Source organism: Vipera ursinii (genome assembly GCF_947247035.1).
Source record: "Vipera ursinii genome assembly, chromosome: 1".
Classification (NCBI taxonomy): domain Eukaryota; kingdom Metazoa; phylum Chordata; class Lepidosauria; order Squamata; family Viperidae; genus Vipera; species Vipera ursinii.
Window position 1 is genome coordinate 217,662,133 of NC_139512.1, and position 18,396 is coordinate 217,680,528.

Genomic DNA, 18,396 nt, shown 5'->3' on the forward strand with positions numbered 1-18,396 from the left:
TTTTTAGTTGGAAAAGGATGCAGGATGCTGATGGTAGTGAAAATCATTAGATTAGTAAACTGCAAGGTAATAAACAGGGTGATGTGTAATCCTTAGTACTACATTATTGCACAATTGTCTTGCTATTGACTGTGCCATTTTAAAAGTAATGCATTCTGTTATAATGTATGAAAAGGTATTCTTTCTTCCTTTCTCATTATTCCCTAGGTCAGCATTCCTCAAGCTATAATAGGTGTACCACCGGTGATATGCAGAAAATATGCCTTCCATTCCTGAAGAAAGAGGAACTGTTCAGAGCAGCCAAACTTTAGTTGGAGATAAAGGGATCTGGGCATCTCAGCAGTTTCCTGGCTTCCAGAACTGGAACAGCCTTTGAAAGATTTAGACTTAGGAGCCAAAGTAAAATGTTTGCATGTGTGTTTTTGGTTTGGTCTTTGAATACACCCAATACATTATTTCAGCTCTAATTTTATAGATAATAAACATTACTAGTATTACTGCAATGCTGATGTTCTTTTAACTTCTATTGAAATAATAGATAATAAAATTTCCATACGTTTATTCAAAATCAGTATTTTTTCTGATTTGATGGGACTCAGGTTCTTTGACAGAATGAATTTTAGGAATTAAAGTACAAATGTTTGAGAATGTTATAAGTATTGTATAGGTTGGCAAATATTTATCCATTTTCCAGTTTTTACATAGTATTTCTTTGGACTGGGGGGTTGAAGATGAGGGCTGGGAACATGGGGATCCCAACCAAATTCACAGCTTGTTCCCACCAATCTCATCTTTTGAGGGTTTTATGAGATTGGGGAGCTTTAAAAGTGTAATGTCAGATCCTCACCACCGCATTTATAACCTATCTCTGACTCTGGGGAAATATCTGGAGATTCTGATGTTCGAGGGGACATTGAATTGTAACCCAAATGCTATACTTAGCAATGGATTTTGTAACTCTCCTATTTCTTTATGGTACTATTTCCATATTAAAAAGACTGCCAACACAAGGAAAGAGAAAATACAACCAAAGCTATATGTAAATATCCATTTTACTAGAAGAGGAAATACAACACAGCCCTTGAAGAAATACAAGAGTATTTGTATGTATATTCACACAAATAACAAGGATTTCACAAGGAAATATAACAGCCCTTGAAGAAATACAAGAGTATTTGTATGTATATTCACACAAATAACAAGGATTTCACAATAAATGCTGAACAGAAAGTAACAAGGTTTATTCATATAAAATATTAGGCACAAAATTTTACTACATTGAACGATAGTTCCCAGAATCCCTAGTCCAGTGGTAGGCAACCTTGGCTCTTTTATGACTCGTGGACTTCAACTCCCAGAATTCCTGAGCCAGCCATGCTGAGGAGAAAGGGAGAGGTTTCCAAGCTGATCCATGCTGGCTCAGGAATTCTGGGAGTTGAAGTCCACAAGTCATAAAAGAGCCAAGGTTGCCTACCCCTGGCCTAGTCAAACAGCCAATAATTAGGTCATAAAATTGTCCAGAAAGGGAAAATTGGACTCCTATCTGTATATTGTAAAAAACAGAAAAAGTGGTTTCAAATTAATCAAACTTGCAGTCTGATTGTATGAACTGAATCTATACCACTAACATGTCTCTTCTTACAAGCTTTAAAAATTAATGAGAACCTTTTTTCTGTTAATTAAAAATTAAGAATACTGTGAACTGCAGCTTTATCAATTTGCTTCAATAATTCAAAATATGGCAAGTAAGCATGAGTGTAAGAGAAGAAAACATACACATGCATGTGTTTATACACACAAACATTTTATATATATATATATATATATATTCATTCTCCAAACACACACGCATACATATACACACACACACACACGTTGAGATGCAGCTTTTTATAATATTCCTCTACTTGCATATCTAGTGACCAATCAAACGCAGCCCAGTCACTATGAACCATCATTGCCAGCCAGTTTTCTGTTCTGCATTTATCTAGTTCAAATTGCATCTATACAAAAGTTTTCAAGCACCAGGCAAACTATCATATATGGCTGAGGACTACATATGCATGACGACCTGGTTTAATCTCATTTCAAAGGAAGCCTACTTACACTTGATTTGAGAGTGCAAGCCAAAACAAAATGTTCCCACCAACTGAAAATAATACTTAATTCATCTACCCAAGAGCTGCTATATTCTAGAGAAAGAAATTCCTGATCCTTATAGTTTGCTTCACGAACACTAGGTTCTTCAAATTCAGATAATTATATAAATACTTAGAATGGGCATCATTAGAACGACGGCCCAGCAGATTTTCAAAACATGTAATTTTGCCTAGATTCCCCCTCCCCTCCTCTCCACCACACTGGAAGATGTCATGCTGTTTTTAACATGAATTGCTCCCCAGGATGAAGTGAAAGAAAAATCATAACCTCCTGACTGTCTCCAGCTGTTGCTACTGGTGTAAAATAAAGCTAATAAAACAACTGATCAAACAATATGTGTTATTTTGGAACATATAGCAAATGTAGTTTTCAAAACCAAATGTATTTTTCATGCCAGCAAATTCCTATTATATACGGAAATATCTCAGATAGCTTCAGAATAAATAAAAGTAATGCAAGATTGTCCTAACAAAAATAACCGATGTATATTGCAATTGTAAAAGATCTATCTAGTTTAAGATAGTAACAATATGCCAGATATACTCCATACATATACACCATGCTTTCATATATTTGTTAAAAACAATTTTCTCAGCTTGAGATGCAGTATTTGGCATGTCATCAGAGATAATATCTCAGAATGAATAATTCTGATTTCCCACAGGGCCCTCCAAAAGACAAGTAATAATTATCTATTACTTCAGTTACTCATTCATTTAATATAGTGCTGTAGAACAAGACACAAGAAGAAAAATTGAGGAAAAAAATAAAGTATTTTTGCTCCAAGGCTAAGAACTTTTAAGGCAGTTTTAAAATACAGGATTATTACTTTCAGGTATGTCTATTTTTATTACTTTGACACAGCCCACAAGTGACAGCCATCCCCCTTATTTTAAAAGCATAAGTACTGCAACTCAAAAGACACTTTAGTGCAAATCATGCAGCTGAATCCTCCCAGTGTCTTTCCCACACTCACAGAATAGCATCTTTCAGTGAGACAAATTACTTCATGAATCTTGACCTTGCCCTGGATTCTCCAGCATAGATTTTGGGGAGTGTCGGGCAGAAAGGAATGGAAAAATTCCTATCGCACAAGTGCCAATATTAGATTTGATCAAAAAATCCTTCTGACCGAATACTGCAAATCAAACAGCCTCATTTGCTCTGCTGACCTTCCTAGAAAGGCTTATGTGAAAATTCTTGATCAGTCAACAGTGAGGTGCTGAGAAGTTTTAGTTGTTTGTTTAGATCAGAGGTGGGGAATATTGCCCCTTTATGACTTGTGGTCTTCAACTCCCAGAGTTCCTGAGCCAGCATGGCTGGCTCAAGAATTCTGGGAGTTGAAGTCCACAAGTCATAAAAGGGCCATAGTTCCCCACTCCTGGTTTAGATGATTAAAAAACTAGTGCAAGCAGGAGTAATTTTTAACTTTGGCCTTCTTGTTTTTATGTACGGATACACCAAGGGCATAAGCCAAACTAAGTTAGGCATCTAGTACTTGTTAAATTTAAAAAGGCAAATTTAAGGATGCACTTAACTCCTTTTATGGAAATGCATGTTTCTGACTGAATTATGTTGTTGGTGAGATGCAGCCCACAATTCTGATAAGTTAGCCATACTAAAAGAAAGAGGCTACTTCTCAATTACAATAATTAAAATATTAACAATTATAATGAAGTAGGTGTTATCACAAGTCACTGTTTCCTTCATAGTATGTCCAAACTTTTAATAACCACTGTCATTGTGTTTATACTATTCAAGACATCAGTTTTGATGTAGCAGGTGTCCTGAAATTCTGTATTAAATATCTGATTTTTGATGTGAGTTGATTAACATATTAAACCCATATTTAAACAGCAGATAATCATAGGCACAGTTCTGTTCACATGCCAACAAGTTTTGCTAACACATACATGGAACAGTGCTTTGAGCAGTATGGAATAATGAACAGGGGGAAATTAATTCAGCGCCATTGCAGGCCAGGTCTTTTCAACTTTGATGAAGATGGTTGGTGTCACAACAAAGTGAATCCTGCGCTATCTGAATAAGCCAATTTTAAATACAATCTCTAGGTATATATCTCCCAATAGAGTGCTCCAAATGGTAACTATGACATGACAGGCAGTCCTAAAGCAGATTGCCTCAAGTATGAAATCGGAGTTCAGACCCACGTTGATAATCAGTTTGGACAGTATTCACACCAAGGAGAACAGTTTCTGAGAGGTAGTTTCAATCTCCCATACCACTGCTTTCAGAGGATAAATGCAAAATCAGGCTATAGCAGCTACATTTGTACAAAGTAGACAGAAAACCAGCAGAAAACCGAAAACAACAAAGTCAGCCTGCTTCACTTTCTATTAATTATTCTTACTCAAGTAAAGATAAATTTTCAAAGAACAGTCCTTGCTAATATTCTATCCCACCCAACCCCAAATATATTTTCCTTTTCTGAAGTGCTGGTGATCCTCCCAAAATCTTGGAAGAATGAAAAGAAAAGAAAAAAGATAATATAACATTAAGTAGGGTGAACACTGAAGCAGAGAAAGAGGGTGGAAAAAGAGAGAGAAAAAATCTTTCCCATCCTCCCCAACAGAAAAGCATAACTTGTAAAAATTAAGTTAAAAATCAGTAAAAGTGGTAATTTTGGAAACCATAAAGTTCATCACAAAATGTGTGGTTTGGCCAGTTAGCCCACTATCCTGGCGACAACATTGGGAGGAGCATGCTCAGAGCATTCTCATTCCTTGGCTTCTCTAGAGCTGCAATTCGATTCAGTTTGCCAACTTCTGTTTGCCAACTGGGCACCTTCTTGGTCATGTGACGACGTGCATGTTTTGTCAGATGATCACTACGCATAAAACGGCAGTCGCAGACTGGACAGGCAAACTTCTTCTCCCCTGTGTGTGTTCGGCGGTGGCGAGAAAGCTCATCAGAACGGGCGAATTTTTTATCGCAACCTTCCCAGCTACAAGTGAATGGTTTTTCTCCTGGAATAGTGGAATGGAGAAGGAAAGACAATTCAAAAATAAATTTGTTGGATTCTCCAAAGTTGTTGTTAAATATGTTCTATCAAGTAAACGAAAAGACAAAGAGAAGTAACTAGAAGCTTTTGTCCATACTGTAAAATAGACCACAATTTTGCTGCAGCTCCTAAAGGGCGATTGGCAAAAGAAAACCTTTTCAGGGGCGTATTTTGCCAATACTGATAAGATATAGGAAGTTCAATCCTCTTAGTATACAGATAGTCCTTGACTTATAACCATTTGTTTAGTGACCATTGGAAGTTAAAAGTGACTTAAGACTCTTGCAACATCCCCATGGTCACGTGGTCAAAATTCGGACACTTGGCAACTGGCATGTGTTTATGACAGTTACAGTGTCCCAGAGTCATGTGATCACCTTTTGCGACCTTCTGATAAGTAAAGTCAATGGGGAAGCCAGATTCACTTAACAACCATGTTACTGACTTAACAACTGCAATGATTCACTTAACAGCTATGGCAAGAAAAATCAGAAAATGGGGCAAAATTCACTTAAAACTGTCTCACTTAGCAACAAAAATTTTGGGCTCAATCGTGGTCGTTAAGTCAAGGACTACTTGTAGCATTAACATATTATTAGTATCAATGTAAAGTTATATGATTTTATTTTGTGGTCCTATTGTAGAGATTAGAGGTATGCTAAGCATTTTGTTACAAGATGTTCTAAAAAACTCTGCAGGCCATTCCAAACATTCTCAAAGTGGTTTGATCTTGAAATGGGACCATTCTGAAGTCAATCCACTTTAGAACATTCCACCATGAAACGTTTTACAATTTTTGGAGTATCAATGTAGGGTTTTTTTTCATCTACTGCTTCTACTGTAGTTAAGTCAAGGAATCTGTAAATATCCTTCCCCCTTTCCTTCTATATGTTGTGTAAAAATTCGACTGCACTTTTTTCATGCCTGAACATCTTCCTTTGCCTCTAAATCAGAGGCATTTGCATGGTTTCTCAGCTTCCCCAAGATGACACCATGAAGATACAGTGGAAATATATTTTCACAATTCTGAAAACTGCAATGCCACATCTGGAGAGCAGCAGGTTGGTGAAGAACACTCTAGTGAGTCTCATGCCATTACAACCTCAGTGTTCATTTTTGATGCCTCACAAGCATCGTCAGTGAGATTATAAGGTACACCACATTCCTTCAGTTCTATACCTACCAGTATGAGTACGCAGATGGGCTTTGAGGTGAGAGCTTTTGAAATATGTTTTCCTGCAGCCAGGAAAGTTGCAAACATAATTCCTCCTCCGGGAAAAGTCTATCAAAGGCGTACTGCTCTGACCAGCGGCAATAAAAACTGGAGCAGGGGCTAGAGGCAATAACTTGGTGTTCCCCACAGACATCACAGTTTGTTGGCACGGGGGTGCCTGGGCAACAGCTGCCTGTGGAAGAACGAACATAACAGTCCCCTGAGGCATAGAAGGTCCCATCAGGACAGGCTGAGAAACTGGAGCCGTGTGGGGTAAGATGCGCTTGACGGTTCCTGCAGTCTGAGCAGAAGGTTTTAATAGGGCAGGGACCATACCTCTTGGTCCATCCAAGGGGATCATTTGACAGATCACCTGTGGATTTGAGAGAGGGGAGGGCAGAAGGGGGCTGGTCTTTTGCTGCATATCATGCTCATAATTCTTTGGGTAAAGAGACTGCTGCAAAGCAAGCCTTGGAATTTCACATCCTTTATTGGCAGTTCTAGAGCAACCTGAGGCCTGTGAGGAAGATCTGTGTGCAAGTGAAGTGTCACAGGTCAAGTTCTCTGCAATATGGCAATCCCGGGAAGCTCTGGAATGTTGCTGGCCTTGGGCCTCCTGCCAGTCTGCAGGCCCACTGTTGCCCGATGAAACCTCTGGTTTCACTTGCACACCAGGAATGTGGGAGTAACCAGAACTGCTGCCTGTGTGACGGATCACACTAGTTGCCATAGCTCTGCAAAGCGGAGGAACAGGTTGCTCAGTCCTTGCTGGCATCTGGCTGGATTGCTTCTCCATGTTCAAAACAGATGGCTGGGTGACAGTAAGAGTACAACCTGGAGGAGTGACTACGCTGGCAGATACGTTTGCCTTGATTGCCCTTGATTGTTTTGAGTAAGTAGTTTGGGAGGAGGGCAGTGACGCTGTAGAAGGCTCAACAAAATCTGGACTGTATGGTGGGGTCATGCACTACATTAAAAAGGAAAAAGAAAGAAATCAGCACACAGATCAACATGACTAACCAGTGCTATGGCCATAACTAATTACATTCATAATCCATACTCTCTCATTCAGACCTCAAGATACTGATTTTTTTCCCCAAACTATAATGTGAAAGAATGTTTACCCAAATTTCGTATTTTCACTTCATTCTACTGTCCTATAGTTGCATACTCCAACATTCGTCCTTCCAAAATCACAATCTTATGGTGCTTGAAAAAGCAATATTCTCAGATGTACTCCTATGTGTTGCTGCAGTTCAGTGGAACACTCTCATCCATCTGCTTCAGAAAAATCATGCAACAGCTATTCAATTCACATTTCCACACATCCTTGCTGCAAATGTTTTGTCTTAAATAAAGTTAACAGGGAATCATAGAAAAACATGGGATGTAATAAACCAGAACAATTAACACCAGATTGTTTTCAATTGCATTTGCCAAAAAAAGTATGTATAATACTATAAAAAATATCTGATACCCATTATAAAAAAAGTCATCATCCCTCAAGTTCAATAAAGCACTATAAGGTTAATTGGGGAAAGCCAATTCATGCAAATTCAATTTCTTTCACATAGTTTTCTTCTTTTTCCTTACCAGTGTGGATAAAAAGTTATAATCCTTGGGCATCTCAGATGTAGGTTCATTCTGCCCTACAAAATCCCCAGAATCTGAGACAGGTGTTAAAGGTCTTATTTTTAATGGGTCGCCTTTCTGTGATCTTTGACCCCAGGAGCTCATACAAACAAGGGTCTCAACTGCTTCTATGTCATTCCGTTCCAAGGTGCTACAAGTAGATCTTTCACTGTCGTGCCGCCTCCGTTCACGGATGGATTCGTAGATGTCGACAATATCAACCTTGAGATGAGATGAATCACCACATTTTAATCATTCAGAAGAAAAGTGAATACATTTTCACTGTTTGCTTAGACATTCATCCCATGATTCAATCAATATCCAACCTCTTTGGAAATCTGGGTGCCAATGCTGGTTTTTAAGACCTCTAAAAAACTTCTACCCATTAGGCTACAAGGGCTAATCAATTAACTCTGTATAATGCAGCAATCTCCCACAAAGCAGGCTTGTGCACATAGTTGCCACAACCCTTGGTGGCTTTCCTGCATTTTGATTGCTGCTAGACAACCTTTGATCTAAAAACCTGCACATTAACTCCTTGTCATTTTTATCACAAGATCACAAAGCACAAAATAAGCCCAAATCAATAGGCTTTTGAGCACTTGACTTTAATCTGTACTAAAATATCTACAACCTCTAGTCCCAGGGTAGCATGTGACACCCCAAAGACCTCAAAACATCCCTCAGAATCCATCAAACCTGTAGCCAAACTGTGATGTTGAATGAAAGGGAAAATTTCTATAATTAAATGCATTTAATTAAATCACTTTTTTGTCTGAATCCCTACCCATTTTTTTAAAGAATATAATACCTAGCCTTTGGTCCAAAACATATTAGACAACCTGGATCTATAGAAACATTCCTCTTTTATAGGCTATGATCAAATGTTATTAACTAAATGCTACCTTTGTAGCTAAAAAGACTATAGTTATTAACTGCACTGAAGATACCCCCTATGTTGAATACTAGTAGAAAAAAATGTAATCAGCCAGTTGGTAATAAGCCTCATAAGAATACTTAGAAATATATTCTTTTCATGCCCCATTACACTAATTACAGGTATCATATAGACACTTGAATAAATACTGAAGTATATAAACTATCTCTTAATAGCTTGCTGTATGTAGGTAAATCCAGATGTAACTAAATAGGCTTGTATATACAGTGAAAAAAGTTGCCAATCACAGTACTTAAGTTCACACAAGCAGACTACAGGTGGGTAGATTTTTGATTCATAATATGTGAAGCCAAAAATATCTTTTATTCTGTGAAATCTATATGGAATTTGCAATTAACTTAAATTGTAATCCATAAATGAAGTTAACACTTGGGAGTGAAAGAAGATTAAAAGTAAACTTGACAGTCATTCAATTAGTGTTTGATGCTATTATTTAATGTTAAATTCAGGGTAATGATCCCAAACAGAATCTGTAAATCATCTAACTATTAACAGATTTAACATGAAGCAGAAGTTACCATAATACTAAGCAATATAAATAATTAACACAAGGGGATCTTCTTTTTAATTATCGAAGTGTTTTCCAAGATGATACTACTGGAGAAAACAAACATTGAGAAGGTTTTTTAGAACAGCTAGCTAGAACATTATGAAATCTAAAATAGATTTGTAACCTGAGACAGAGAAAGGAAGGAAGGAAAAAAAAAGAAAAAGAAAAAGCAAGGTGGGGCCTCATTTCCATACAGAAATGCAACAGCCTCCTTAGTGCGTCCTCAGATCACCTCCTTTCACCCAGACACTGCAGTGGCAAACTGGAGGAGATGACACACTATGCTAGAAGCGGCTGCAAATTACAGCTGCACAAAGATCGGAAATCCCACTTCATTGTACTCAACAGCAAACAAGTATTCTTATATAACGCCTATTACACATACACACACACACACATATATATACACACACATACATACACACTGCTCAAAAAAATAAAGGGAACAGAAAATAAAACATCCTACTATTAAATACAGTACATTGTGTTAAGTGTTACTTTTATTTTTTTGATTATATATATATATACACACACACACACACATACACACACATACATACATATACATATATATAATACACACACACACTTATTCCCCTTTCCCATGCTATTCATATGCCCACCTCTTTATTCTGCTTTAAGGAAAAAGGAGGATGGCAAGTGTGATTGACATGAAGATTAGTCAAAACTGCAAGGCCAGGAGGTGGTGAAGCACCTTCTCCTAAAGGAGATGGGGAGGGTAACTTCCCACCTCCATGGGATCCAAAGTAACCAAATATAGTTCAAGGTTTGGGGTGGGGGTGGGGGGGGGAAGAGAAAGGAAGCAGTGGGGAGACGTCATGCATCAAAATAGCCACGCCAGCAAAATGGGTGGCGGTCGCCCTGACTGAGGGAAAGTGCTGGAAAGCCCTCTTAAGGCACAGTAGCTCTGTCCTCAGAGCAGACAGCTCAGAGGGCAGGAAATCCTGAGAAGAGCAGAGACACTTTTTCTTGGGAGGCACTCGCAACAAAGCAGCTCTCTCTTCAGTCGGTCTGCCTGTCCCCGTCTGTGTGTATGGGCGCACACGTGAGTGGGAGGAGAGAGAGAGAGAGAGAGAGAGAGAGAGAGAGAGAGACAGAGACAGAGAGACAGAGACAGAGACAGAGAGAGAGAGAGAGAGAGAGAGAGAGAGAGAGAGAGAGAGAGAGAGAGAGAGAGAGAGAGAGAGAGAGAGAGAGAGAAGAGATAAGGATGCCCCTCCCAACCTACCAGCTGAAAGAAGAGCACTTACTGTAATCTCCAGGGCATGAAGTCATGCCATTAGCAAGCAACTATGGATCACAGCCGGCTTACATTACTCACGCTAAAGCACTTTATTCTGCCCACATCAGCCATCTCGCCAGCTCCATGCCCAGAGCAAAGCCTCGCCGCCCCCTTCCCCCAGCCAATAAAAACTGCAGCCCTCCATTCACTCTCAAGACTTTTTACTTCTTAAGTAAGCATCCCTAGGAATTGATGATCGGCTGGGCAGAACCAGAAGCATCCGCCGCAAAGTCCCCCCAACATTCGCTTAAATCTAGTCTTCCAAGCGGGGTGGGGGTGGGGTGGGGGGTGGCTTGACGGAAGCGGCATTCCGCCCCCACCCCTACCCCACCCCCACCCCCCCACTTCACACTCGTCGCTGGGTCCGGAGAAGTTGGACGAGCCACCCCAGCTCGAGTTCCTAGAGAGCGAGCGCCAGGAAAAGGCGAATCAGAAAGGGTCGCTCCCGGCCGGATGATGGTGGTCCTTCCACCCACCCCCGCGGGTGACGAAGAGGGCAAGGCTGCCCGAGCTGCGGGGGCTTAAGGAGAGCGCGCTCCGGAGCCTCCGGTCTTTCTGGCGCCCTCTCACCTCGGGGTCTCGATCCCCCCCGAATTGCATTTGCAGATCAAAAAGAGAGGCTTAGCCCAGGGGTCGGCAACCTCGGCTCTTTTATGACTCGTGGACTTCAACTCCCAGAATTCCTGAGCCAGCGTAGCTGGCTCAGGAATTCTGGGAGTTGAAGTCCACGAGTCATAAAAGAGCCGAGGTTGCCGACCCCTGGCTTAGCCCGTTTGCTCGGTTCCCTCCCGAGGTGCCTCAGCAAGCTTGGCCTCTGCTCCCCCGGATAACCTGGTTCCTTGGAAAGTCACGCCGATCAGATCAGAATTCAAAGGGGAGAGAGAGAGAGAGGGCACGTCACGTCGAGCCTCTCCAGGCTCTGGAAGGTTATGGAGAGAGGATCCCTCTCCTGCCTGCCGCGTCCCCATCCCGCCGCGTGCAACAAGTGGGACTCACCGAAGGGGCATCTCCCATCTCCTCGCTGCAAGGAGATGTGTGCATGGCGAGGGCTCCCGCAAGCAGCAGCAGCAGCAGCAGCAGCAGCCGCAGCAGCAGCGATCTGACAAAGCCAGCCGAAGCAATCGGCCAGAACCACCTCCCGCCCGCCCGCCCCTCCCTCCTTCCAGGGAGGCGAGCAGCCAAAACAGAGGGAAGCACACCAAAACACTCCATCCAGCAAAGCAGCTGGGAAGGGGCGGGGGGAGGAGGAGGAAAGAACGAAAAAGGGGATGGGAAAGCAGGGCTCCGCCAATCGCCACCCCGAGCTGCCTCTTGGCCAGCCAATGGGCTTCCTCGGGCGGCGTGACAGCCTCGTGCAGCTATGCTGAGAGCAGGAAAGGACCCTCGTGGGCACGTTCGGCGGCGGCGGCGGCGGCCAAGACGAGCCACCCTCTGGAAACTAGGGGAAAGGTCGGCGCGAGGAGAGAGGGAAGGCGGGGCCGGCAGCGCCGGGGAAGGGCGGGGCGGCCGTCTGTCACTGAGAGGCGGCCAAGCCAGGGAATGCCCGGGAGGAGGAGGAGGGGGAGGGAGGAAGAGGGAAGCTCTAGGGAGGGGGCGTGTCCGCGTGTAAGAGACGCAGCTTTGGGTGGGTTGACATCGCCGTTCCCGCTGCGCTCCAGCAACAACGCGGGCTCCCTTCGAAGCCCCGCCCCCGCTGCGCTCCAGCAACAACGCGGGCTCCCTTCGAAGCCCCGCCCAGCGTGAGTAATGCTTCTGGAGCTCGTGCGGCTCGCGAGGCGCTGTCCTCATGACTCGCTTCACCCTCCCCCCCACCTCTGCTTCTGCCACATCTGGGTCGCAGCCACATGGGGCCGGGCCGAGCGCGGCGGCCTCTTCGAAGCTGTGGCAGCCCGCCTTCTGGTTTCCTCGAGTTGAAAACAAAAAACTTACAGGCTGCCTTTTTCTTCAGGAGAATGGGAGGAGGCAGCGTTTTATTTATAGTTGCTTGTTCCGTAAGCAGCGAACGGCAACCCGCTTTGCAAGAAGCTGCTTTTCCCATTGCAAAAACTGAAGCATTTACATCCAGTGGTTCCTTTTTTTAAGAAGCCGATGTTTCATATTTTTAAAGACGTTTGCTCAGAAATTAAAATTCTACTAACCTTAATCAGATTGTTCCCAAAAGGGATTTTAGGAGAGTAGGGACTCTAGGAATAGGCACATTGAATTCCATGGGATTGATGTATAGGGTTTCCTGCCTGACGGGGTTGGACTAGATGACCTCCAAGGTCCCTTCCAACTTTATTAGTAGTAGTACTAGTAGTAATAGTAGCATGCAAAGAAGTTGACATGGATCTTGATTTTAATTTTAGAAGCCAAAGTACACTTTGTTGATGCTAATCCTTGCTATTGGACGGTGAGGCATTGGCACTTCTGTTAAAATGAAATTTCCTAATGCAAAATAAAGGGAGACAAAGGAAAGAGTTGGTTATTCACTACTTTTCCCTGCATTCTGGTCTCCATATAAACCACAGTATGTTTTTCTACAAGTTAAAACTAACTGATTTAGGACACGATTAAGTTTATAAATTAATTGCAGTTGAAGGTCTGCAAAGCAGTTTGTTTGAAGATGTCCTCACTTTAAAAAGTTCATTGTCAGGCACTTGAAGAAGAACAAAACAGGCAAACTGGGTCATTAAAAAAAAACTTACTGATTTTTCTTGTCTTCTGTTTTGCAATTATTTTGCTCTGAAATGTAGAGCACTTCTCAGTTCAAGTCTGCACTTTTTAAAAAGCAGTCCACCTTCCCATTTGTGTTAAATTGTTTTTCTATAGTAGCACATTTGCGAGAATTTATGTTTTGAGCGTAAGCAGTACAATAGGCAATTTGAGAAAATAGTGTTTAGGCTATGAACATAATTCTCTGGTACAAATATTTTTCTTGCTATTGAAACATATTATTGCAGCAGGACTTTGTATTTAAATTGTTTAGCCACCGTATCAACATTCCTTTTAAAAAACAATTCAGGGAACAAGTGTTGAATAGATTATTGTAATCTACTCCTTTCCATTTTATAATTTTGAAGTTGATTATTTTTGTTTATTAAATTTATATCTTTTTACAAGCCCAAAGTGGTGTGTTAAGTATTCACTCCTATTTTTCCCCACCACAATACGGTGAGGTAGTTTGGGATGAGAGATGGCCCAAAATTACCCTGGGAGTTTTTGTAGCTCAACAGGGACTTAAACCTGCATCTCCCCCAGTCATAATCCAACAATTTAACCAAGGCTCCACTGACTATGTTAATCTACAAACCGTAAGAAGTCAGCACCCCCCTTTGCTAGAGAAGGAAATATTTGGGGAGATATTAAAAAAGGCAGAATATTATATTTCCATAAAGAAATAGAAAATCTTAGGCAGAATCCAACCCAAGCAGAAACCAGCTTTTAGAAATGCAGATTTGGTGATTCATTCAGGAAGACTGGGGCCAGGAACCTTGAAGCTGATGGGATTAGAAAGACAACCCAAAAATCTACATCCTCCACCCAAAGTCTAAAAACATGATCTTTAGGATATAATAGGATTAACCCACCACCATTGACACAAGGCTCACTACGTGGCACAATCCCCTGGAGCATCTCAATCAGAAGGTATAAAACCCACCACTCTCCACTCCATCTTGGTCAGCTGTCCCAGAACTGCATGCTGTTTCTGTTTTGTTCCTCAATAAACACAACCTTCTTTCCCAAGCAGTCTCGATTTGGTTTATTCCTGGCTTGGACTGGACCCTGAAGATTTTTCTGTCAACAAAACCAGTCTTGGAAAAATTATAGACAAAACAGTGCTGCCAGGATAATAAAAAAGACATAATTAGGCTCAAGAGAAGTGTGTACAGATACTCCTAGACTTACTGCCATAATGGAGCTTGCCTATTACAATTGCAAGTTGTTGCAGTTATTAAGCATGTTACAGATCTTGCTTAACTGCCTTACTAACCCCCATTCCTTCCCTCACAGTCATTAGGTGGTTGCATGTGTCATTAAGTAGAGCACAGAATGTCTCAGGTGAGGAAGGCCTTGGGAGGTCTCCTAATGCCTTCCCCAGCCCATGAGGACCATGTGATCTGCTTTCTGTCCCTTAGGGAGTCCACAGGCCTTGGGCCTGCTTTCCCACCCCACCGGGTCCTACTTCCTCCTCATACCCCATCACCAATCACTCAGTTTCCATAGAGCGTGGAGCTCATGTTGTGAAAGGAGAGCAAGCTGTTCCACCCTTCGGTATCCCTTCAGGTGATGTGGCGCTGTCCCAGACGTGGCTGCCATTTTCAGATGGCCACAATTCATTGGGACATTCTGGAAATGCTGTCCACCTCTGTGACAGGATGCTGAGCGGTAGAGCAGCCTCCTCTGCTTTCCCAACACAAGCTCAAGAGCAAGTAAGCAAGCAATCAGTGAGGAGGAGGGCATAGGACCAAGGAGGCTGGGAAACAAGCGCAGGGCCTGAAGCGATCAGCGAGGCAGGATGGAGGGGAGATGATTGTGGGGGTGTTGGGCTGTGTCACCCTGCAGTTGATCATAAGGATGAATCTGCCTGAATTTTGTTCACACAACCACATGGTCCTGCAGCAGTGGCAACTTCAAAACTGATTGCAAGTAGCTTTTCATGGGCCTTTCATAACGTTGAATGGTCATGAAGTGACTAGTCATAAGTGGAGAATTATCTGTAGAAGGAAATCTGACAAAAAGTCAAAGTTGAGGCAATAAAGCTAAAAAAAGGTTTAAAAAAAGAGATCCAAATGGAAAATATTGCTTGACTTATTCCATATACAGAAGTGGCCAAAATTGTGGAAACCTTTTGGGAAAAGTGTATTTTTGAGGTTTGATGGCCAATAACACCACTTTTTTTGGAGTAGTAGTACCATAAAATTATATATCAATGGAAAGATAATTTAATCAAGAATGTAATGCAACAAAGTTTGTTCAATTATCTGTACTATATTCTATGAAAAGTTATAGCCAAATAACCAGAAAAAGGAAGCACAACTTGCTTAGGTTGATATCAGGTAGCTTTCCTTCATCTGATTGTAGCTAATGAGCATGAGTGTTTAGAGAACCAATGAGGTGTCATCTTGTTTTGGCAATGAGCCAACCAGATCACAGTAGGATTCAGTTATTGATGTCATGTATTGAAACTGAGAGGAGAACATTTGTCAGTGTATTATGTGATCACTATCAAGTTGGTTTTTTTTCTTACATTTAGTGAGCTGTAATAAAATTAAAGTAATGGTGCAAAGAGTTGACTGGTTGTCCAGAAAGCGATGTACTATAGTATTATTAAGTGAACAAGGCTACAGTTACAGGGAGTGCAGAATTATTAGGCAAATGAGTATTTTGACCACATCATCCTCTTTATGCATGTTGTCTTACTCCAAGCTGTATAGGCTCGAAAGCCTACTACCAATTAAGCATATTAGGTGATGTGCATCTCTGTAATGAGAAGGGGTGTGGTCTAATGACATCAACACCCTGTATCAGGTGTGCATAATTATTAGGCAACTTCCTTTCCTTTGGCAAAATGGGTCAAAAGAAGGACTTGACAGGCTCAGAAAAGTCAAAAAATAGTGAGATATCTTGCAGAGGGATGCAGCACTCTTAAAATTGCAAAGCTTCTGAAGCGTGATCATCGAACAATCAAGCGTTTCATTCAAAATAGTCAACAGGGTCGCAAGAAGCGTGTGGAGAAACCAAGGCGCAAAATAACTGCCCATGAACTGAGAAAAGTCAAGCGTGAAGCTGCCAAGATGCCACTTGCCACCAGTTTGGCCATATTTCAGAGCTGCAACATCACTGGAGTGCCCAAAAGCACAAGGTGTGCAATACTCAGAGACATGGCCAAGGTAAGAAAGGCTGAAAGATGACCACCACTGAACAAGACACACAAGCTGAAACGTCAAGACTGGGCCAAGAAATATCTCAAGACTGATTTTTCTAAGGTTTTATGGACTGATGAAATGAGAGTGAGTCTTGATGGGCCAGATGGATGGGCCTGTGGCTGGATTGGTAAAGGGCAGAGAGCTCCAGTCCGACTCAGACGCCAGCAAGGTGGAGGTGGAGTACTGGTTTGGGCTGGTATCATCAAAGATGAGCTTGTGGGGCCTTTTCGGGTTGAGGATGGAGTCAAGCTCAACTCCCAGTCCTACTGCCAGTTTCTGGAAGACACCTTCTTCAAGCAGTGGTACAGGAAGAAGTCTGCATCCTTCAAGAAAAACATGATTTTCATGCAGGACAATGCTCCATCACACGCGTCCAAGTACTCCACAGCGTGGCTGGCAAGAAAGGGTATAAAAGAAGGAAATCTAATGACATGGCCTCCTTGTTCACCTGATCTGAACCCCATTGAGAACCTGTGGTCCATCATCAAATGTGAGATTTACAAGGAGGGAAAACAGTACACCTCTCTGAACAGTGTCTGGGAGGCTGTGGTTGCTGCTGCACGCAATGTTGATGGTGAACAGATCAAAACACTGACAGAATCCATGGATGGCAGGCTTTTGAGTGTCCTTGCAAAGAAAGGTGGCTATATTGGTCACTGATTTGTTTTTGTTATGTTTTTGAATGTCAGAAATGTATATTTGTGAATGTTGAGATGTTATATTGGTTTCACTGGTAAAAATAAATAATTGAAATGGGTATATATTTGTTTTTTGTTAAGTTGCCTAATAATTATGCACAGTAATAGTCACCTGCACACACAGATATCCCCCTAAAATAGCTATAACTAAAAACAAACTAAAAACTACTTCCAAAAATATTCAGCTTTGATATTAATGAGTTTTTTGGGTTCATTGAGAACATGGTTGTTGTTCAATAATAAAATTAATCCTCAAAAATACAACTTGCCTAATAATTCTGCACTCCCTGTATAAAGAAATTAAAAGAAAAATTGGTGGGAACGTAACCAAAGGTGACATTTATACTGTACACTTTTCCCAAAAGGTTTCCACAATTTTGGCCACTACTGTATTAGAAAAAGTTTTTATTTTTATTAGTTTAGATTAATAAATTTTAAAACAAATATTTGTTATTGGTATATTAAACAAATATTAAAACACGATTTCTTGTTTCATCCCATTTACAAACACTAGGCCTGCAGTATTTTTTCCACATATGCAATTAACTGTAACTTTCATATCTATATAAATGACTGAGTAGTGAATTGCATCAATATACAGTATACCAGCTTTCTCAGACTGGCCTTCAGATGAGGATAGACTGCATCTCTTATTGTCACAGCAGGCCAAAGTCAGGGCAATTTGCAGAATGTGGAGTTTATGCACATCCAGAGAGTGTCATGTTGAGATTGGTGGCATTAATTTGAAGAGAAAGAAAAAGCAATTGTTTGTAGATTTAGCAGCAAGAAAATATTCTAGTGATTATTCATATTTTGTATGATGACATAGTTTACTTTAAGCCAGATACAAATAAACCATGTAATGGCTTACTGCAGTGTAACTCCAACATCCTGGACTCTTCTGCAGAAATCAAGAATTAACAGAAAAGAGGTCAGTGGGTGGAATGTGGC

General features: G+C 41.4%; 1 protein-coding gene across 1 annotated transcript; it reads right to left on the bottom strand.

Moving 5' to 3' along the window:
* Positions 1 to 1,034: 1,034 nt before the first annotated feature.
* Positions 1,035 to 12,050, bottom strand: KLF11 (KLF transcription factor 11; the record flags this gene model as incomplete). Its single annotated transcript, XM_083368073.1, has 4 exons — positions 1,035 to 5,147; positions 6,366 to 7,362; positions 7,989 to 8,249; positions 11,835 to 12,050. 4 exons carry the CDS (start codon positions 12,048 to 12,050, stop codon positions 4,855 to 4,857), a joined length of 1,767 nt encoding a protein of 588 aa, XP_083224199.1. The 3' UTR covers positions 1,035 to 4,854.
* Between the last annotated feature and the right edge of the window lie 6,346 nt (positions 12,051 to 18,396).